Consider the following 23,640-nt stretch of genomic DNA (forward strand, 5'->3'; position numbering starts at 1 on the left):
CTACTATAAACATCCAGTAATGATCCCCAAATTATTTTTTATTTCATTGTTTTTTGACACATGTTTTTGATACCAAATTGTTCAAATAATTTTCTTTATAGAGGTGCGCCTAGAGAAAATACTCAAGGATTAGGGCTCAACCTCGGAGAAGCAACTGAAGGTGAAGATGAATACGATTCATACCGAAAACGCATGATGCTTGCTTATAGATTTAGGCCCAACCCTCTGGTAAGCGAACTTAATATTCAATATGAGAAAACATTTTAAGTGCATTTGAGTACATTTTTCTTTAGACGACATCAAAAGAAAAACGATTCTTAAATTGTTCTAGTTATAATTATAAATTATAGCAGTACATACTTCTAAAATATCAATAATAATAGGCAATGCATAATACTTGCATCCAAAGGAAATTTAAATTTATTAAATTTCCTTTGGATAATTATTAATATTAATAATAAGACCTAATTTTAAATGTCACATTAATATTGAATTTAGAAAAATTGTTGAACTAAGCAAAAACAATTATTATAAGAATTACAAACCTATTTCAAGAAACTAAATGATTACATAAAAATAAGAAACATAGGACGAAGTAACAAAATAATATTATCACTTAGGATTTAAATGCTTAATGTTTCTTCCATTTGTTTCAAGGCAACATTAGTATCCCCTTTGCACTATTTCCGAATTTGTAATTATAATTTAGGGAATTCTTGATTTAGTCTATTACAGGGTAAAACGGAAACAGCTCGGACTACCGAGCCTCTTGATAGTTTGAGCCATTTTTTTAAATTTGAAATATTTCACGAGCCGCAATTAAATATGTATTTACAAGGCATGCATAAAAGGTAATAAAAAAATACAGCAATTATATTTATTGAAAATATATAAATAAACGTTCAAAATATGTGTATTGAATTTAAATGTTCAAAATTAAACAGATTTATTTCCCTTCTCTCGATAATCCTTTAAAATTTGGTGACTAATTGATAACAGCATTTATTGGATGAGAAATGGTTCACATAAGCACGCTGTTCCGACAAGCTGCTTTTTTTAGTTCTAAAATTCGGTAATTGACGTTCACTTATATTTTAATTCTAGAGCTTGATTTTCTGGCAATTCTATTAATTTTAATTCTCCAGATGCTTTTTGGGTCATAGTTATACTGGAAATGAAAAACTCACCTTAAATTATATTAATTTCAAACGGGTTCAGAAAAAATCTAAAGGCGATTTAACATAATCCAAGTTAAAATCTATTTTGGACTTTCGTCAAAATTCTTGCTAGCTTTTTTATATACTTGTTGAGTTTTTCTTCTTTAATTCTCTGGCAAAACTTGCAATATCAGAAATTCATAAACTCAAAGATATATGTAAATACGCAAATCTTCACATTATTAGCTGTCCAGTGTTCAACACTTTTGTTGGCAAACAAATAAGTTACTTAAACCTTAACTTCATATATCTCCAGAAATGGAATAAGATTCTTCCATGATTCAAAAGTTTCGAGAAAAACTCTTGACAAGATTCATCTACTAAAGGAGCTTTTTAACAGACTCAGTAATCCTATTAATTAATCCTGCTTCCAGTATTCGTACAACCTGTCAGGTTATTTTAAGTAGATTATTTTCTCTACTAGCACAACTGAGTCGATTCCAATAGGATAGCAGGAAATGGACAACTCTTTATGTGATACAATCATCGTCTTCGAAGAAGGGGTGACCACGACACTCTGACACATCTTCTAATACATCACAGAACTCTTGCAAACAAATCGATTTTCTCCATTTGACAGAGACTTGACTAAAGAAAGTGGCGAACTCTTTTCTGATTCTTATACAGTTTTTCGTAGAGTTCGGGACTATAATAGTCTGAAGTGTCAACGAGAAGACGGCGTATTAATTGCTGTATGTGAGAGTATCGACGCATCAGTCATGCATGATTTATCTTCCTTGTCATAGGTATGAAGATATTTGAATAAAAAATTAGGCAACGATATCCAAAGACAAAATTATGATTCTCGGTTGTGTGGTGTTGATGTGTACTTCCTCCTAATTCTGCAGTAAACTCTTATTAGGTATTCGTGGACAACATAGAAGTTCTTAAAAACAATCCTGAAGCATGCTTTCCTTTACTGGCTGATTTTTATATGCCTCATGTTAAGTGGAGTAAGGAGTGAACTCTCTAGCTCTTCTTTATATATCTTCCTACTTAGAATTTCACTAGATTTAGTTCATCTTCAATTCCTCGCAGAGAATTCTGAACTATATATTTGGGAACAACCTGGACTACTGTTGCGTCGAGTAGTGTAATGCACTTTTTACCAAATCCTATCTGCACGATCCTTCACTTCTATTAACTTGTTTTCAACAAGCTATTCAAGCCACAAGAAATAGTAATCAACAAATAATCTGCAAATATCGCTAGGGCAACTATGAGGGTCTCAATGTTTATTTTTTAAGCACTGATTGGTCATTTCTGAACAACAGGGAGCAGTCTTGGGACCTACAACTGCAGACCTTGTATCACATATTGACTAAAGAAACAATGTGTATCCTCGAAGCTCATAAAACATGACAAATATTCAAAATGGTATATATCCCTTGGACACGAATGCTAACACAGAAAAGTGTAGCCTATCGCAAATACAAAAGATCATTGGTTCATTGGAGAAGGACTGTCAGGTGGACTCCCTCTACACAGAGCGATCAAAGGCCTTCGATATTGTCAACCATCCTCTCTTGAAAAAGCTGTCAGCAGCTAGCGTTAGTGGTGCTTTTTACAGCTTTACAGATAGTCCTATTTATGCGACCGCACCCAGTTTGTTTATATTCGAGGAGCGGTCTTAGGGTGGTGAGAGTCACTTCTGATGTTCCTTAGGGTTCGTATATTGGTCCTGTGTTCTTTTCACTCTTCATCAAGGGTGTTGTTGGTTGTTTTGAGGACAATTTTGGCTTGTTGTATGCCGATGATCTGAAATTCTTTAGTGAAGTTATATAACTATAGTCAAAGTCAAAATATACTAAGTTTACAAACTTGTGCTAAAAGCTTCTTAATTCTAGAATTTATTTGGTTATACAGGATACAGGACAAAAACAGAATACAGAATCGATTTTGATTGTACATAGAAGCATATTTTATATAATCAAAGAAAAAAACCAAAAAAGAAGAAAAGAAAAGGCGAGAATTAACATAAAACAAGAATAATAAAAAAAAATTAAATCTGATCAACAGATTTAATTTTTTTTTATTATTCTTTTTTTATTATTAAATATTATTAAATATTAAAATGAGTCGTTAAAATACTCCTCAGTGGTGTAGTAAGCTTTTGGTAAGATTAATTTCTTTAGTTCTCTCCTAAACTTTAAGGTATGTAACAGTCCTAATCGAAAAAGGAACATGATTAAATATTTTACGACTAATAAATATAAGAGAGTTTCTCGTAAGTGAGGAGGTGGGGATTGGAAGAGATAAGTTGCCCACTTGACGAGCATTATGACTGGTGCAGGATGGTGGACTTACGGACTTATGTACGAGTGTTGCAGTTTCCAATATAAAGAGTGAGAAAACTGTTAAAATTCTTTCAGTTACAAAAAGAGGTTTACAAGAGACTCTCAGACCAACACCACACAGATACCTTAATGCTTTTTTCTGAATAGTAAAAATGATGTTAAGGAGTCCCTTGGAGCACAAACCCCAAAATGGCAACTCATAACGGATATGAGAGTCTATTAAGGCGAAATAAACTGAACGATCAAACAACCCCCCCAACTCATGCCTGGCAACCCTGACTGCAAAACAACCCAAAACGTGGTTTTCAAACCTTAAACTCTCATCAATGAAGTGGCCGAGAAATCGACAATAATCTCCACCATGTAGTGGGCTCTGCTCATCAAACAACAAACCCTCTACATTACACTTAAAGCCCAGAACAAAAGTCTTATCAACATTGAATACAAGCTGATTGCAGATGCACCACTCTTTAATTTTGTGAAGGTCCTCTACTATGAGAGATCTGACTACTTTTTGATCTTTGTTATGCCACAGAATTGTAGTATCATCGGCAAACTGAACCACTAGTTCATACAGTGATAGAGAGCTTAAGTCATTAACGTATAATAAAAATAAAATAGGACCTAACACTGACCCTTGAGGTACACCACATTTAAGATGTGCTATCCCTGACGAAAATCCAAATGCAACCACCCAAACGGGTGCGGCCAGACAGATATTACTTCAACTACCCCAAAGCCACTCCCCTAAATCCGTAAAAATCGAAGTTAGAGAGTCGGTCCAAGCTACCACCTTTATGAAGAGGGATAATCATAGCTTCCTTTAAACAGGATGGGAACTCGCCCCGAAGAAATGACATTGATTGCCCAAAACAAAGCACCTAAAGCGCTCGCAGGCAGAAGTAACAGCAGACGTGAAGAGATACCATCGGAACCGGAAGACCTATGATTCTTCAAGCACTGAATTGTTTCAAGGACCTCGGTGGCATCTACAGGGTGGAAAAAGAATGATTGGTTGATAGCATTCCGATTAAGATACTGCAATGGATCGCCGTCACTGGAAACTGCTTGCAGTAACTTCTCAGCAATATTAGAAAAATAGTCATTGAAATCATCGGGCCCCAAGTCCGATTCAACCAACCGCCGATGAGAAGACTGCCTACATTCGTTAATGATTAACCAACTTTCCTTCTGTCTGTTACTGGACGACTCTAAGCGCTCATTGTAATACAGTTCCTTTCTGACTTTTATCAGACGCCTATAAATTTTCCGATAATCTTGAAAATAAGACTTGATTTTCAATAGATTTGCGAAGTCTTGCTAAGCATCGCAAACTTTGGGCACATGTTTTTAGTCCCGCGGTGATCCATGGTTTTCGTTTCTTGGATTTAAGTCTAACCAAGGGAAAGCAGATATTTATTTTATCACGTAATGTATAATTAAAGGAAGAAAATGGTTGTGGAGCAGCCCGAATTGTATTCCAGTTAACAGACGAAAAGGATTGAGAGAATAAATTCAAATTGTTCCCACTAAACACTCTCCCAATGCGGCGGCCAGATTTGTTTTTAAAGTCACCAGGGAATTGGACATACATCCCCTCGTGATCCGATATACCCACTGAGTGCACTGCACAGGTAACACCTTCCAAATTACTACAGAAATAATCAATAGTGGTTGATGAAGAGGACGAAATTCGAGTGGGTGCATTAACATGCATGGTGAGTGCGAATGATTTGAAGATTCCATCAAGAGAAATTCTTTGCGTTAAGGAAACCTCTGAATAATTAATATTAAAATCTCCAGCCAAGATAAGACGCAGTGAGTGAATAGGGAGCTGGGATAGAAGACAATCTAACTTGTCAAGAAACACACTGATATCCCCAGAGGGCGGGCGGTATATACAAATAACGTACATATTAAACAATTTACAAAAACACACCGAACACTCAACAACCCGTTCAACTGAGGCATCACCAAACTTATCAACAGTACAGAAAAAGTTTTGATAATGTCTCCTAATTAGAACAGCAGTCCCTCCATGCAGAGAGTTTTGTCTATAATAAACTGACAGTGGTACATATTCATCAATACAAAAACATTCATTAGGCCTAAGCCAATGTTCTGTTAATATAACAATGTCAGGAAAATTAAAATTAGCAAGCAGAAGTTGAAGCTCATCCACCTTATTCCGAAGGGATTGAATATTTAATAAAAATGCACTACAATGCTTTAATTTTGATATTGCAGTTGAATGAAAGGGAGCTTCAACCTCTATGGTCTCATCTATAAAAAAGAGTCAGAACCAGTCACACGCTCAGACGCAGTTCCCACGCTTTCGACAAAATTAGGTGATCTATTTAGTTTTAGATGCTTAGCATTATGCAGTGGGTTTAGAAAATATTTTTTTATGTGGCCATGTAATATACAAGCCAAATCAGCAAGATGATTAGGTCAATGTTGTTTTTATGGAAAGCTTTATATAATGACAGATTACCATTATATACAACACTGCAACTTAATCCAAAACAAGGGCTTGTCATAACGAGGAAAGTAGCGTTTTTACAGGAAATGATAAAGTCGTTAATAATAGATGTAGGAGAATATGTTCCGTTCAACCACAAGATCACCAAATCGTTCTTGGTAAAATTAGAAGTAAGAGCTGAAGCAGTTAGTACCAAATCACGAGTCAAGCAACCAGGTTTTAGAAAATATTGAATGTTGTACACATGTCCCATTTTGTTACATAAAAGCTTAAGAAGCTTAACTATTACATTTTCCAGCCACAAACAGAAGCTTTGGACGAAAATCATCATATTTATTGATCTCAGTACGCACATTCCTGGAGTCAGTGACTGTTGGTACCACCTGCTGAGTTTTCAAGAGCCCGATCTCCAAAAGGTGGCATTCTTTTTCTGCTTCTAAAACTCTTATAGAAGTCACCATCTCTTCATTAATAGAGGAATACTCATCAACATCTCTTTGTAGCAAAGAAATTTGATGTTTATATGCAAGACTCTCGTTTTCTATAGCGTGAATGTTGATAATTAGCTCCTTATTTAAATCCGTTAATTATACACACGAGTTACAGGGAGACCGTTTTAACACTTGGTATGACGAAAAATATCTCACTTTGAATGTTTCCAAGTGTAAGCACGTGAGATTTTTCAAGTTTAATGATTCCCTAAGTCACTTAATAATAAAGTCATGTGTAAAACCTGTAATATTACTAACTTGGGAGTAGTTTTTGACAAAGATCTTAATTTAAACCTGCATTTGAATAATATTATTTGAAAACTATGTGAATGCTGGGATTCATAAAAAAAACTTGTATAACCGATAAGTGAGCTTTAACATGAATTTCTAATGCCTTAGTAGGAAGCATTCTTGAATATTGTAGCGTTATATGGGCTTCTGCTTATGCCTTTAATTAAGAAAGTGCCAAGAAAATTTACCAAATAATTGCTTCTCAAATATTCTTTCCCAGTCCAAGATATTGCATATGGAACAAGATTGTTATTGTGTGCAACTGGAATGTAGTCTTTGGAACAGCGCCAATTGAAGTCCTATGCTATTTTTCTTTACAAACTCGTCAATAATTTAATATCGTGCTACCTCGTTAATAATCTCCGATTTAGGATCCCGCAGAGGAGAACTAGGCTATTGCAACCATTTTAACCATATAGTCATCGGACAAATTATGGTCAAGCTGCATCTATGCAAAGAATTATGACAGTGTATATGGAGCATCCATTGACCTCAACATTTTCTGCATTGGACTAAAGCATTTTAAAAGACAATTGCTTTGTATCAATGTGGGCTTAGTCTGTCATTTATGTATTAGTATGTGGGTGTGGCTCGCAATTTGCGCCTATTATTGGAATCACAACTAACATTTTATTGTCACGTTGCCGAAGTTAAGAAGAAAGCATTTTGTAGTTTAAAGTTATTGTATTATAATCGTCATTACCCTAATCTGAACTTAAGAAAGGTATTTTCTGAGTCTTTGGTTCTTTTAAGATTCAACTATTGCGACTTTATATATTATCCTTGCCTTAGTTTCCTTGAACGAAATAAGGTTCAAGTAATGCAAAATGCATGTTAGACACACAGACTTATTTTTGGTCTAAAGAGGCGCGACCACATATCTCAGAAATTGGGTTTACTTCGAAGACTAAGAATGGAAAACCGGTGGAGACTTCGTCTGGGTGTCTTCTGCATCAGATGATCAACTTTTTCGCCGGAAATACCCAACTAGATAGTATTTTTTGTTACATGGTCAACACTTCATAGTGTTAATACCAGTCACACATTTTTGTGCAATCTTCCTAAATTTAGAAGTTAATTTTTTCAAAGTAGTGGACTGTATAAAAGTAATGAGTAAACCGTTGTGAATAAAGCGGTATTTATTAAATCAATAGTATAATAATATAAATAATATAATTATAACTTAACTTTGACCCTTTACCGCGCGCCGCACTGAGCGAAGTAAGATTAGCTGTGTTTAAATTGACGCTAATTTAGATATTCTGAGATTATAATTTTAGAATTCCTAACAAACGGAATGATACTATTTTTTTAAAATATAATAGTACAAAGATGAAAATAAAACCCGAGTATATTTAACGAAAACCACAAATGATCCTTCAAAGAGCCCCAGGTTGGCTCCTCCTGCGTTAGAGGGTTGAAATATTATAATTTTAGAGTTGCAAACAACAGTTCAGTTAAATTTTTGCAGCCAAGTTATTTAATTTTTCCAAGCTGCTATAATTTCATTTTTCTGCTATAATGTATTTTTTCAATATATTCATGATGAAAGACAAAGCGAGAGTGACATTTTGGTAGTAGGTCATTATGATCTCCCATTTTGTTGCAATGAATAAGACACTTTGATCTCTGACCAATAGAAGAACTTGCATATAATGCAAACGTCCAACATGTACAATAAATGAACAAATTTAAATTTTTTTTTTTTTTACCAAAAACTTTAAACAATATACTTGTGCTAAATACTGTTTATTACTTTTGTCGTATTTTACTTTGAAATATTGTAATTAAAAGATATTTTCTTTTGCAGAATAATCCAAGAAGACCCTATTATTAGTTTTATGAAATAATTCGAAAATTATTTGGTAAGTAGTATTAGGTCAGGATTGTAACTTTATTTCCAGATAATTATCGTTAATATTGTTTATGTAACTTTGTACATCTGTTTAAGATATTTTTTGTAGATAGCCTAAACATTTAATGGAATGTCCAATAAAAAAAATAGTTTAAATTATCGTTTTTTATTTTATGTTAAAAATTCATATTGTAGATATATAAGTTTTTTGAGGACACATTGGAAATCTGCTTGTTACAACAAACTAATTAGGTTCAGGTCAATGAAACAATTTAACGGATATAATAATTGTTACAACAGGAGTCAAACTTATATTGAACAAATGAGCCTTAAAAACATATACCACAGCTCAGGTGAGACTTAACAAGAGCGTGATAAGCACTTTTAGCTATGTGAAAGTCTAAGCTGTCAGAAGAGATACTCTAAGAGCATAGCAACCAGAAGAAACCTTATTGCATATCTTGGTAATATGATCTTAAAATTCAAGCCCATCATCAATTGTTGGACCTAAAAATTTGCAAGAATGGTGCCTTAAGGTGTTATTTCCTAGCGACGTCCAGCGTTCGCGGTCCGCCGCCACGTCTGGCAGTTAATAACACGTACAATGTATAGGGTCTACCAATAAGAATGATATAAGTTTAAATTGCTAAAAAATAAAAACGAATTGGTTAATTTCTATGATTGATGTTTCATGTTGTAGTTTATTATGTAACATTATGTTTTAAACAAAATATCATTAAGATGTCCACCTCGGCTACGGCGGCAGACGTTTAGACGATGAACCCAATTTTCAATCACTTTTTCTAACAAATTGGGCTGAATTTCGCGAATAACCCTAGTTATGTTAACTTTCAACTCATTGATGGTTTGAGGATTGTTAGAATACACCTTCAACTTCACATATCCCCAAAGAAAAAAGTCCAGGGGAGTAAGATCACAGGACCTCGGTGGCCAGTTGATATTGCCATGTCGCGAAATTATTCGATCTTCAATAAGCTCTCTTAATAAATTAATTGTGGCTCGGGCGGTGTGTGATGTTGCTCCGTCCTGTTGAAACCAATTCTGTTCGAAGTCTCCACCATCAATTGCAGGCCAAAAAAAGTTTGTGGTGGTAGCGCTCTCCGTTGACTGTCACGGTACGCCCTCCTGCATCCTCAAAAAAGTATTTATTTATTTATTTATTTATTCATCAACGTATATAACATTTCAAGTATTTATTAATAATTAACAGTAGTCTTAAGTAAAAACTATAATACTAATAAACAATACTGTGCTAAACATAATCCAAAGAGTGGGAGTAGGGCACTATCCCAAGATAGTTGCCCTAGCTGACGACTTAAATTTATTTAAAGATGTACTGAAAAAATCAAGATCTTTTGCAAATCTATTCACTGTAGAAGCTATTCTATTTATAGGACTGTTTAGTAGATAGGATGTTCTGCAAAAGGGAATGTGGAGAAGCGCCTGACCTCGTGTTGTGTAAGAAGATACATGCAAAGAGAAAAGGCACAGACATTCCGGACTTCTAACAATACCATTCAGAACCTTAAACGCAAAGCAAACATCAAAGAACTGCCTTCTACTTGATAAGGAGTTTATGCTCAGGTAGGACATGGTCTCTGAACAGGTAAGATCCAGGCCTGACTTCATAAGAGTATATCTGGCAAACCTGATAAACTTGTGCTGGATATTTTCAAGCCTCTCAATGTGAATCAGAAAATGAGGTGACCAAACAATATTGGAGAATTCGAGAAGAGATCACACCAGGCAAATATATAGTGTCTTCAATGCTGACACATTAGTAAAGTCTTTGCAAGATCTTTTGATAAAACCAAGCAGTTTATTAGCTCTATTTACAGTATTTTCGAAGTGGTGGGAGAAAGTAAGACTCGGGTCCAGAAAGACACCCAAATCCTTGACTGAGTCAAGCTCCTTCAAGGGGATACCATCAATAACATATTGACAAGGAGGGGAGACCCTTAAACGAGTAAACCTCATAAACCTACATTTCCTAACATTCAATGACATTTCATTCGACTTACACCAGGAAAACACTCTGTTTATATCTCTCTGAAGCACCAACTGATCCTGAGAGGAGGAAATCCGCCGAAAAATTTTCAAATCATCAGCGAAGAGCAAAAACTCAGACTCCAGTAGGGAGCCGAGGTGATTGATAAAGAGACTGAATAACAATGGTCCCAAATGGGAGCCCTGAGGGACCCCTGAAGTTGTCAAAAATAGGTTGGACAAAAAACCACCAATTTTAACACGCTGCTCTCTATCCATCAGATAAGACTTGATCCAAAGTAAAAGAGATCCGCTGATGCCGAGATCTGAAATATGAGAGATAAGAATATTATGGTTGACCCTATCGAAGGCTTTACTAAAGTCCGTGTATATCGCATGTGTTTCATTACCGTCGGCAAAAGATTTGAAGATATAGTTGCTAAAAACAAACAACGTTTGTATCCACAGAACGACCTCTGGTGAATCCATGCTGCTGATCTCCAATTATTTCCTGAAATGTGCCAGATAGAACCACCTCTACACAGTGCTCGAACAGCTTAGGAATTGCAGAGAGGATACTAATGGGACCATAGTTAGTTATGTCACTCTTATTCCCAGATTTATAAATAGGACATACATGAGATAGCTTCCAGTTCTCTGGAAAAGTTCCAGAAGTTAGGGACAAATTAAAAATATGAAAAAGTGGAAGGAAAAGGGAATGGCTGCATTCTTTCAAAAGCCTGTTTGGAATTCCATCGGAACCCGCTCCCTTTCTGCTGTCCAGTTTAGCTAATGCTGTTTCAATTGTAGTAGCACTAAGGAACACGTGGTTGATATGGGTAAATTTACGTGAGGTATCGAGACCGTCAGAGGCATTAGAAGGGTTAGTATTCTTGTTAAATACAGATAAAAAGTGGGTGGCAAAGAGATTTGCAATAGAAATACCAGTATCGGCCCTGAGATCATGAAGGAACATCTCATCTGGAACGGTAGAATCGCTTTGATTGAACTGAAGTCTTACAAATTTCCAAAAGGTCTTGCTATCGTTCTCTATTGCATTTTCGGCTGTTTCAATGTAATGTCTGTAGCATTCACTAGATAATGAACGGCATTCTGAGCGCAGAACACTAAAACTTAAGTAATCAGTATTTGATCCTGACTGTCTGTACCTTCTATGTGTTATTTTTTTCGGAATAACTAGACTTTTTAGTTCTCTAGAAAACCATGGTGGATAATGTTTCTTGGGAGAGTGTTTTTTTATTGACATCCAGTTGTATGTAGAAAAGTAGTTATTTATAGACACAAAATCTGCTTGATTAAAGTTGTAAAAATATGTTATAGGTAGTTCCAGGTAATTGGACTTACTATTAGGGCAGCTCAAGAGCAGGATGGTAAGGATCTGACCCGACTAAACCATTACATTTAGTTGTTAAAGTGGATTGAAAAGTTGTAAAGCAAAGGTCAAGAATTGTTCCATGATCATTAACCACTGCATTGAGCTGCATTAAACCTAGAAAAGTGAATGTGTCACATAAAAGATTTTCTTTATCAGATGTAACATTATTTGGGGTTAAGCCATAATGATCATCACTAGGTAACCATGAAATATTAGAAAGGTTAAAGTCACCAACAATAAGAACATTATTAAAGCTCTCGCAAGCTTTGGTAACAGAGGCACAATGCGCTGCATACACAGATAGATCCATGGATGGAGGAACATAAATGCAGCCAATGCAATAATCCTCGCCATCACCAAGACGCACAGAGATCCAGATTTCTTCAAGTGAATTGTCAGCAGTTGGCAAACGATGGGATTTTAGGGTGTTGCTCACTGCTAGGAGCACACCCTCGCCTCTACTTTTTGAACTGTTACTAGTGTTGCGGTCCGTTCTATACACACAGTAGTTGGAGCTAAGGAATTCACCGTCGTTGACTGTAGGATCCAGCCAAGTTTCAGTTAGGGCAAGAATGTGGTAGTCTTGTGCTTGGGCAGCACAGAGAAATCCCTTTAGTTTAGTTTTTAAACCCCTCACGTTCTGATAAAAGAACGATACATCATCTACTGTGGGCGCTGAGACAGTGTTGGGTCTAACTGAAAATTCGCCCCTCGGCCCTGAGTGCGCCTGGGACGAAATTCCTTGACCGCTATACCGGCTGGCCAGAGGTTCGTGTCAAGTAGTCCCTTCAGTAGGGACTCTTTTACCCCTATCCTAAAGGATACAACATCCTCATTCTTATCCAATATGGCACATTTAACATCTGAGATGTTTAGTTGCTTCTCAAGGTATTTTAGAATCTGCTGCTCAGTAGTGTCCGGATTGCATCTGCCCAAATACAACCACTGACGTCTATCAGCTGCAGATAGTGAAGAAGCTTCAGAAGAAGTCCCAATGATGACTGTTTGTCTGCCAGGGTTAGTTCGATGGATTGATTGTGGTGTCGACCTATTCTGTGATTTTGCTTCAGAATTGGCGCCAGCCATTGAAGAGCTACTAGGCATTGATCTGATTGGATCAACCCTATGGACCGATGGACCGATAATTCCACCGGCATGCAAACCACAGCACACAGTCACTTTTAACGGGTGTAATGGCACCTGTACTAATTTCTGGGGATTGTTCTGACACCAGAAGCAGCAATTTTGGGTATTGACAACGCCACTAAGACAAAAATGGGCTTCATCTGAAAAGATGATTTGTTTCCCAAAATCGTCATTTTGTTCCAACTGCAACAGGGCCTAGTCGCTAAACGTTCTTCGCAAACCATGGTCAGCAGGCTTTAATTCTTGAGTTAGAACCATCTTATATGGATGTAGGCCTAACTAAGTCTTTCTTCAAAATGCGCCACAGAGACATTGGTGAAATGCTGAGAACGGCGCAAAACAGACGTTATTCGCGTTAACACTTTCTCTTGCAGCGGCGATATTTTCAGCGGTCCTTGCACTTTTTTGTCGCGTTGGTGGCTTATTATCCAGAAGAGTGTACTCTCGTTCAAACTTATTAATTGTACGCCTTATGGCAAGCCCAGAAGGCCGTCCACGATGGCCAAAATCTTCTCTAAGAGCACGATAACAGGCTCTAACCGATTGCGCATTTTCGTAATACCTTTTCACGATAGCTATACTGCCCTGTTAAGCATAAGAGTCGTATCTCCATATTTGAATATTTTGAGAAAATGAGAAAAAATATTTTGCCTTTCTGCCATCGTAAGTACTAATATCCTTAAAATTGAAAAACCCTAATGTATAAACTTTGTGACGTAGAATTTAAATATAAACTTGTTTTCAAGAAATTAGGAGTATAAAACATGTTTTTGTTACATGTTTTATACTCTAAATTAGTTACGACAAATTTGCCTAACAATCAGCAACTAAAATAGTAATGAAGATTAGTTTAACAAATCATAAGTGCCCATGTCTATAGAAAAACTACACTTAACAAAGGTTAAAATATATATTATAACTTCAAGTTTTTCATATAAATGATTCTACAAAATGATATATTTAATGCTTAAGAGACGCTGAGCTGTAACTTAATAGTAAACCTAACTGTTTAACTTAAACAACGTTTGACGTAACTAAAAAAAAATATTATTTGTATTTGTAACTAAAACGAACACTTTAACTTATCCAATAAATACACAGCAATATTATGTCAACTGAAATTTTGATTATGATTAATAATTTATTCATCTTCATTCACAGGATGTTCGGATACTGGCAAATTATTCCAAAAGTTCATTCTGGTAGTGGGAATAATTCCACCAAGTCGTTTTATAAGAGTGTCCTTCCTATTTTGACTTATGCCACGAAAGTCGTTCTTGCATTTAGGCTTTTCCAAACCATTCTTTTGGTGTTTTGCTACTAAAAAATGTAATGCTATAGCCTCTTGTTCATTAAATTTGCATTTGTACGACAATGACGGATTTATTCTGCTTAATTTATACTGAGAACTTTTGTCTTCCCAATTGAAAAAATTGTTAATTTTCATTTCAATTAATTTTACTTTGGACGAGTTAGCTTTTTGAACAGCATCTTTATAACCTTCGAAATCAAACACCTTTTTCCGGTGTTAAATCAATTTGACGTATCTACTTCATTGTTAAGTAAATATGTCGCATGTACGCTATGTTAGGTTTATTTGTCGTATTTGAACTGCAAATACGACATATATACCTAAAATATGCAGTTAGGACAATTTCGCTTAACAAAGTGAGCATAATTTCACATACGACAAAGAAATAATATAGTTTGCTGGCCGGTAATGAATGTTTTACGACATTTTGATCTAACAAATAGATGTAAAACTTTGATATGATGTGAAATACCAGAAAATCTCAAAATTGCCGAAAGATGCAGATACGACTCTTATTCTTAACACGGCAGTATACGTTGCTCTTGACTTAAACGATTCATGATGAAATGTCAAAGTATACTTAACACAACTGACGCTTGATCCGCGTTTTGACACATACCATTTTGCGTACATGGCCCACTAAACTTCTATCACTTCTATTGGTAGACCCAATATTTTGTATGGAATCGTTTTCCTTGAAGCGTCGTGACTCGAAGTCGCAACGGCTGCGTCTCGACTGCTCAAAAACATGTCGAGACGCGAACGTAGACCCTAGCCGTCTATACATCAGTTTAATATAAGCAGAGTTTAGCTGAAGATAATAACACAAAATGTCGAAAAAATTGACAGATGCTGAAGATGAAATATTGATTTATCAAGTACGTGAATATCCTTATATTTATGACCATGAAAATAAAGACTTTAAAGATTACCAAATTCAGGAAAATGGAAAGAAATTGCTGCAATTTTATCCAAGAATCGTAAGTATTTAAGAATAAATTCATTGTTTTCCGCTCCAGATAGATGAATCAAGTTTTGTGAATAGTAGGGTTGCATTAGGTCAGGTAGGTCGATTAATGACAATGTTTCAATTGGTATTTTGTACAGTGTCCACCATAATGTTCGCTACATATGGGATTTTTTTTTACTTGTAGGATATGGGAAAATGTATTATGCTTAATCAAATGCTCGAATTTCCCATATGTGGCGAACATTATGGTGGACACTATATGTTAGTATTGACTAGTAAAACACAAAACTCTTTTTATCTATAAACATCTTTTATTATATACAGGGTGTTTCCTAACTACGGTACGAAACTATACAGGGTGAATCGTTAGGTCGTTTTATGAAAAAAAGTTCCTATGAACGTATGTCGGGAGTTGCTTTGTTTCTGAGATACAGGGCGATGAAGGTTCAAAAAAATAACGGTATTTTAAAAATACTATAACTATCCTTAAACCGATTTGGTTGAAATTTGGTGCAGTTATTTGAAGTTATAAGACGCTTATTTAGCTGTAACTAGATTGAAATTATTAGGTTCAGTGGCGTGTCAGTGGGCACCACATGCTTATTGTTGAGAAAAAAACAAGGCCAATAATTAATTGTTTTGCAGATTTTTATTTATTTTTATATTTAAGCAACTAAAAATACAACTTTTTCGTATCTTATCTTATTATCTTCATATCTGGCTTTGTTTTCGAGAAAAAAAATTTTAAGTATCTTTAACTCATTCTAAAAATTATCCATGGACAACAACATGAAATAAAAACCAATTAATTCGATAAACAATTTCGACCTTAAAGTACATGAGCCACCCTCCAATGCACGACTTTTTGGCCTTTTGTGTCTTGTTTACTATGATAATAAACATTCAACTTCTACGATTTTTATTATCAGATTTTTGAAATACAACAAAATAACAAATACATTGCTTCTTATGACAAATAATTGGCAAGTCCATTCAAGTACCTCCTTTGTACCTACCTGCTTTGGAGACCAGCTGACAGTGATAGAATTGCTATAAGTAAAATTCAGCTGTCAATTAGCAGTGATTCATTACTCCATCATGAATAATTTTACTAACTATGAAATGACTGACATGCACTTTATTTATGGATTAGCAAATGGAAATGCGGAAGAAGCACGAAGAATTTACTAGGACAGATATCCTAACAGAGTAATTCCATGTGCAAAAACATTTAGAAAACTACATGCAAGATTATGTGAAACTGGGAGTTTTAATAAAAATATGGGCGGTGGAAGACCAGAAACTATAACAACGCCTGAACTGGAAGAAGCTATACTTGATGCGATAGAAGAAGATCCTTCCAATAGTATCAGGAAGATTGCACTGCAGCTTAAAGTCAGTTCAAAAACCGTTTGGAAAGTTCTAAAAAGAAACCTCCTGCATCCATATCACATACAGCGTGTACAAGCTCTACTGCCTCGGGATTTTCATCCAAGATTAATGTTTTGCAGGTGGTTGATTCATACGATGGCACACAATAATAATTTCCTACCAAATATTTTATTTACGGACGATGCAAATTTTTCAAGAGATGCTATTATGAACTTCCACAATGATCATTTTTGGGCCGACGAAAATCCCCACGTTATTAGAGAAACTCATTTTCAGCAACAATTTTCGCTGAACGTTTGGATAGGAATTATTGGTGACTACCTATTTGGCCCATTTTTTTTACCGGCAAGATTAACAGGTGAATCTTACACGGATTTCTTGCAACACCATTTACCCACTTTATTAGAAGAAGTACCCCTACAAGTAAGAGTCAACATGTGGTTTATGCACGACGGGGCTCCAGCTCATTTCAGTGTTCTTGCTCGTCAGCATCTCGACGTCATCTACCCTAATTGCTGGACTGGACGTGCAGGACCTCAAAATTGGCCGGCTCGCAGTCCTGATATGAATCCCCTGGATTACTATTTATGGGGCCATCTGAAGGCTCTTGTTTATAAAACTCCTGTTCTAGATGTGAATGACTTGAGGAATCGGATAATTGTCAATTGCAATATCATAAGGGATACTCCAGGTATTTTTGAGCGTGTCAGACACTCAATGACAAATCGTTTGCAGTCGTGTATTTTATCAGAAGGTGGGCATTTTCCTCATTTACTTTAAGTTCGAAATTGTTTATCGAATTAATTGGTTTTTATGTCATGTTGTCGTCCATGGATAATTTTTAGAATGAGTTAAAGATGCTTTTTTTTTTCGAAAACAAAGCCAGATATGAAGATAATATAAGATACGAAAAAGTTGTATTTTTAGTTGCTTAAATACAAAAATAAATAAAAAGCTGCAACTGGTGCCCACTGACACGCCACTGGACCTAATAATTTCAATCTAGTTACAATCTAATTTCAATCTAAATAAGCATCATATAACTTCAAATAACTGCACCAAATTTCAACCATATCGGTTTAAGGATAGTTATAGTATTTTTAAAATACCGCTATTTTTTTGAACCTTCATCGCCCTGTATCTCAGAAACAAAGCAACTCCCGACATACGTTCATAGGACCTTTTTCTCATAAAACAACCTAACGATTCACCCTGTATAGTTTCGTACCGTAGTTAGGAAACACCCTGTATATGTATATTTTTTAAAACATTGGCTCAATAATTATCAAATTGTGTGTAAGATTAAAATACAAAAATATGAACACACCTATTAACTAGAAATTCTAAAGACTCTGTCGTTTTGCCACTCTGTTGCTCCTTCTTCGCTAAAGAAATTTGCGAACATTTCTCTGATTTCCAAACCAGTTGCATCAGCAAATCCTCCACCTCCTGTTAATGGAGTAATGTTCTTTGGCCATGGAATATTTGAATCATATCCGTAATAAGATTAATTGTTTTTTTTCCAAAAATCCATCTCTTAATAGATTATGAATACGACAAGTCACCATAATCAACTTATCGCATACTTCTGCTTTAACAGCTATTGGTGTATAATAGATGCGAAAGACTTGGCACAACAGACCAAATGCATTTTCAGTGACACGTCTGGCCCTACACAGTCGGTAGTTGTAAATAGTTTTTCTTTTATCGCCTCTAGCCGATAACTTGCTGTATGGTTTCATTAAATGTCGATGTAACCTAAACGCTTCATCTCCGATTACTACAAATGGTAGCTTCCTATTTGTTTTAGGTAGAAATTCATCATTTGGATATAAATTTCCTGAATACACCTAATTGTCCATCGGTGAATTAGAAAAAATGGAACTGTCTCCCTCTTTACCGTAAGCACCAACATCAACAAACAGAAATTTGCAGTTTGCATCGACCATTGCTAACAGAACTATTGAAAAATAATCTTTGTAATTGTAAAATAGGGAGCCACTATTGTTGGGGCAAAAAATTCGAATGTGTTTTCCATCGATTCCTGCAACACAGTTGGGGAAATGCCATTTTTTCCAAAATTCCAACGCTTTTTCCTTTAAGTGTTCACTACTACATGGTCGCAAGAAAATCGGTACCAATGTTGAACATAAAACTTCCAGTGTTTCTCTAATAATAACTGAGATATAGCTGAATGAAATGCGGAAGGCAATTGACAGGGATCTGAATGTCTCTCCAGTAGCCAAGAATCTAAAAAATAAAAAATATCTCATAAACTCTAGGTTTCTAGTTCCTGCTTATATAAAGATATTTGAGAATTAAAATATTTTTCTTTAGCCGAAGAATGCAAAATTCGCTGGACATATATTCGCGATAATTATTTTAAAAATAAAAGAAAGCAAAAGTTAGGAACTGGTTCGGCGGCATCATCCCGACCTACCAAGTGGACACTGTTGGAACATTTGAAATTTTTAGAATTGGTGAAGACTGAACGAAGGTATGATACTTTTTTGTGTATGGATAAATTTTATTTTTAAACTAATTGTAGGCGACTTCAAAACTTTGATGAGAGTCAAAATGACAATAATTTACAGTCACAAACTTATGATGATAATACGACCGATTCAGAATTACAGATAGATAACGAAATTGATGACGTCCTGCAAAAAGATCAAAACCAAATATGGGCACAAGTCGATCAAATACTCCCAGCAGTAAATCAAACACTCCATCACTATCAGGAAGATTTGTTAAATCCACAACAGCAAAATCAAAACTACTGCAAAATTTAAAAGAAAGGTCAAAAGAGCGCATGGAAATGTATTCGAAACTCGTAGATAATCAGAATAAAGACAAAGTTGATTTGTTTATGAGGAGCATGGCTCTAATGTTAAAGAAATTACCTCCTAATTTAATTAATGAAGCAATATTAAAAATTTTGACCATAATAACAAATCTCCAGGCGTCAATGACTAATCCAGAGCAGCCACAAAATCCCTGTTAACCAGTGCAAATGACTTCAAGTCCTCAACAAATAGTATATTTTCAAATGCCAGTTCAACTAGAAGATATTCCAAATGAATCAGTTAACACTCCTCAACCATCAACATCTTCAGTGAACCCACAGGACAACTACAGAACGAAAAACAAATATTTCCAACTATGAAGAATATATATTTTTTTAGAAACAGAATTGTATTGTTTGAGTTTTCTTGGTGATAATAAATAGTTTTTGTTCTCATTTTAAATTTTTCAAAAAATGTGTCTTACCTTAGTGTCAGACCAAATTTTCTTCTGGAGAAATAGGAGTTTTTACTCTGTTTGTGGGTTTCTTCTTTAATTTTTCATTTTGAACTAGGCTTAACAAAAAATTAAATTGATCCTTATTAAGAAGAAGCTGCGAAACTTTTCATCGTCGTCATTTAGGTGATTTTGTATAAGGATCTTGTAATAATCTTCTTTGTTTCGAGATTCATACAATTCACTTGTTTTATCACGCAACGAGAGTAATAACCTCATGTCATCATCATTCTCTGCTTCTAATAACGTTAACGCTAATACTTATTCTTACTAATATTCATGTTGACGACCTGCAACTTTTGATTTGCAGTCAACTGTACTATTTGCTATGGCGGGTGTGCTCTCACTACTACAGAAATGCGAACGCTAGACGCTTCAAGCATATCCCAAAATCGCCGCGACCAGTCGTTACTGCTGGACGTCGCTAGGAAATGACACCTTTAGGGAGAGCTTGTGAAGTGAAGCGTACCTAAAACGCAAGTCAAGTATACAAAATGTGTGCGTCTTGCGATTGCATACCAAAATGGTGTCCAAAACGCATGGAAATTGAAGATAGTTTTTAAAATGTCGTCGTCCGATGAAGATAATTTACTTGCAGTTTTGCATTTAAATAATATTAACCAGGCTAATTTTCAACAAAACGAAGGCGGTTTTGGGTGCATTCCTTTTGGCAAGAACGACATAGTGCTTTTATTGTTTTTAAGGAAGTAAACCTGTATCCGGATAAATTCAGGTTATTCTACAGGGTGAGTCAGGAGACGTTCCAACCTTTAACTAAGAAAGTCCACCCTTTTATTCAAAAAAAAGGTACGAACTACAGGCAAAGTGTGTCCGCAGAACAATGTCTGCTTATTACTTTGAGGTCAGTATAAATATGTTTTATAACCCACCATATTTGAAACTAATAATGAAATCATCTGAAGAAAACTGGGTGTATTGTAATTCTGGTATAACATTTAACTAAAATATGAAATAATTAAAAAGCAAAACATTACCTCTAAAATAGGGATTCCTAATGGGCCAGTTATCGTTACGAAAAGCGATGACGCACTGAGCGCGATAAATCAGCGTCGCTTAGCCCAGTTTGGAAGTTATTACCTCCCTAAATTTGTTGACTTACCAATATGATTTCATTGGTGCTTTTGAGAGGTCTGTACAGGTCGATAGTGTGTATACAGACTTCTCGAAGGCCTTTGATGGGGTTGGTCATGAACATTTGGTTCGGAAGTTTGGGGCTATGGGCCTTGGTAGGACTTTGGTCGAATTTTGTCACAGTTTTTTGACTGGTCGCACACAGTTGGTCAGGATAAGTAATTATATTTCTAATGGTATTGAAGTGTCTTCAGGCGTGCCTCAAGGTTCGCATATTGGACCGGTCTTTTTTAACTTTTTTGCCGTACATTTTGGATATTATTAACAGAAGTATGCGTAGTCTTAGTTTTATCTTTAGAAATAGTGTACCTATTTCACCTTACTGTTTCAAATTACTTTATACTCTTTGGTACGTTCCTTGCTTGAGTATGCGTCTATAATTTGGTCTCCTTATTCTCATATTGAACGCCTTGAGGCTGTACAAAGAAGATTCTTAAGATACCTTGCTTATAGAGCTGAAGTAAATATTTTTCGTAATTATTACATCGACTATAATGCTATAAGTGTCCAATTTAATATCCCTAATCTTGAAGTCAGACGGCATTATTTTGAAGCTTTAACCTTTTATAAGATCTTAAATGGTTTATATCATTGTCCTACCGTCTTGGAAGCAATTCCTTTTAACACCTATCAAAGAAGGATCAACTCTCCTATGTTTCGTTTACCCTTTCATTCAGCCAACTATGGGTTTTTTTCTCCACTGACTTTGCGTTTCTTTAATGAAAATAGTTTGGATCCATTTTCCAGCGGCTTACGGTCAAATCTAAAATAAATAATCTTAGACTTCAACCTACGTTCCTTGTATAGTGTTAAGTTTTTAGCCTTGTTGATGATTGTTTTTTCAGAGGTTTTATCTTGGTATTTTTTTTGTAATTCTAGTATTATATTTATATTGTTATATTATCCAGTATTTTGTATTATCTATTTTATTTTTGTAAACTGGCTCTGCCGTATATTGAAATAAATAAATACATTTCCAGAAATATTTTGTAAACCATAATCGTAAATATACTAAAAAAACAACAACTCCATAATCACAGTAAGAACAACCTGTGTATGATCAGTTCAGTGACAGGTATTTACCTAAAAGTGTTTGTTTGCAACGGCAATAAAAAAAATAGATAAATCGCATTTTTCAAGGAATTCGGAATTTCTTATTTCTATTATGCCAAAAGTACTTAAAAAAGTACAAAAGTACTATATTAAACAAATACTTATAGAAGCTTTGTTGACAACTACTTCAAATCTAACTGTATATCAACACTTGATTCTATCTTCATTGATTCATTGGAGAAGGGCTGTCGGGTATCCTACTGATTCCCTCTACACAAAGTTGTCCTATAAATGATTATTAATAGTGTCAACCATGCTCTTCTCTTAGAAGAAAGAAAGAAAACTGTCAGCAACTAGCCTTGGTGATTCTTTTTTGGCTGCATAGTCAAATTTATGTGATCGCACCCGCTTTGTTTCTATTGGAGGTCTGAGAGTCACTTCTAGTGTTTTCTAGGGTTCACACATTGGTCCTGTACTCTTTTCACTCTTTATCAATGATGCTGTTGGGTGTTTTAAGGAAAGCGTTTGCTTACTGTATGCTTATGTTCATAAATTCTTAGTGCAGTTACTACAAACACGAGCTTTCAGGGAGACTTAGAGTACCGTCATCTGGGGTGAATTCGGACAATAGGGAAGAATTCGGACATAATGCGTTTCTGCGCAAGAATATTCCTGTCGATAACATTGTTTAGATTTTCACGTCAGTCGACGTTTAGACACGACTAAGTATGCATGTTATATCCGATCACCGAAATCAGTGATATAACATGCATGTACTTCATGTATTCACAGTGTAAAAACAATTCAACTTAAGGTGAGTATTCATTTTATGACTTCAAATATTTGTTTATGTTTTGCCTTTTATCTAAACCATAGAAAGAAACTTCTGGTGGGAGAATTAGGAAATATGTGAATGTGCATTTTTTAACAATAGTTGAAAGGTATTATATAAACAACAATTTAGCATAAAAACATTGTGACTTTTGACCTTTGTTTTTTCGTTTAGGGGATTAACTTTAAAATTTGTCACTAGGTGGGGTGAATTCGGACAGCCATACCACGTAAATATGTGAAGAAACTCGGTGTCCAGTTTATGAACTATACGCCAGAGACCTTGGAATGGGCCCTAGAGGATGTTCGACGGGGCAGAAGGTCTATTCGTGATGCTTCCGAAACCTATATGATTCCGAAATCAATCATCAGAGATAAGCTAAAAAATAAGCACAGTAAAAAACAAGGTGGGCAAACTGCACTCTCGGCAGAGGATGAAAGATTTTTG

The 23,640-nt window shown here is 35.4% G+C and overlaps 2 protein-coding genes across 5 annotated transcripts in view; both read left to right on the plus strand.

Moving 5' to 3' along the window:
- The window catches only part of LOC126741448 (uncharacterized), a 101,914-nt gene extending 93,125 nt beyond the window's left edge, over positions 1–8,789 (plus strand). For 2 of the 3 annotated variants that reach the window (XM_050447860.1, XM_050447862.1), the window contains 2 exons: positions 102–228; positions 8,589–8,789. In XM_050447860.1, coding sequence (XP_050303817.1) covers positions 102–228; positions 8,589–8,615 — 154 coding nt within the window. In that variant the 3' untranslated portion in view covers positions 8,616–8,789. Of the gene's footprint in view, positions 1–101; positions 229–8,588 lie in introns of those variants that run through there. The other variant, XM_050447861.1, reaches the window with a different exon arrangement.
- A 5,377-nt stretch (positions 8,790–14,166) lies between these two features.
- LOC126741450 (uncharacterized) lies at positions 14,167–20,104 on the plus strand. Of its 2 annotated transcripts, none has more exons than XR_007662185.1 (3): positions 14,167–15,474; positions 19,194–19,353; positions 19,405–20,104. XR_007662185.1 is itself a non-coding variant. In XM_050447864.1 (3 exons), the coding sequence occupies exons 1-3, from the start codon at positions 16,746–16,748 to the stop codon at positions 19,646–19,648; spliced, it is 1,269 nt and encodes a 422-aa protein (XP_050303821.1). In that variant the 5' UTR covers positions 16,344–16,745; the 3' UTR covers positions 19,649–20,104. The 2 variants fall into 2 exon arrangements, 1 of the variants encoding a protein (XP_050303821.1); XM_050447864.1 differs by lacking the exon at positions 14,167–15,474 and adding an exon at positions 16,344–17,610.
- The last annotated feature ends 3,536 nt before the right edge of the window (positions 20,105–23,640 follow it).

The sequence above is a fragment of the Anthonomus grandis genome, chromosome 10 (assembly GCF_022605725.1).
Source record: "Anthonomus grandis grandis chromosome 10, icAntGran1.3, whole genome shotgun sequence".
Classification (NCBI taxonomy): domain Eukaryota; kingdom Metazoa; phylum Arthropoda; class Insecta; order Coleoptera; family Curculionidae; genus Anthonomus; species Anthonomus grandis.

Coding starts and splice junctions, on each gene's coding strand:
- LOC126741450 (XM_050447864.1), top strand. CDS start 16,746: ATGGGCGGTGGAAGACCAGAAACTATAACAACGCCTGAACTGGAAGAA. Junction 17,611..19,193: donor GTCGTGTATTTTATCAGAAG/GTGGGCATTTTC, acceptor ATTTTTCTTTAG/CCGAAGAATGCAAAATTCGC. Junction 19,354..19,404: donor TTGGTGAAGACTGAACGAAG/GTATGATACTTT, acceptor AACTAATTGTAG/GCGACTTCAAAACTTTGATG.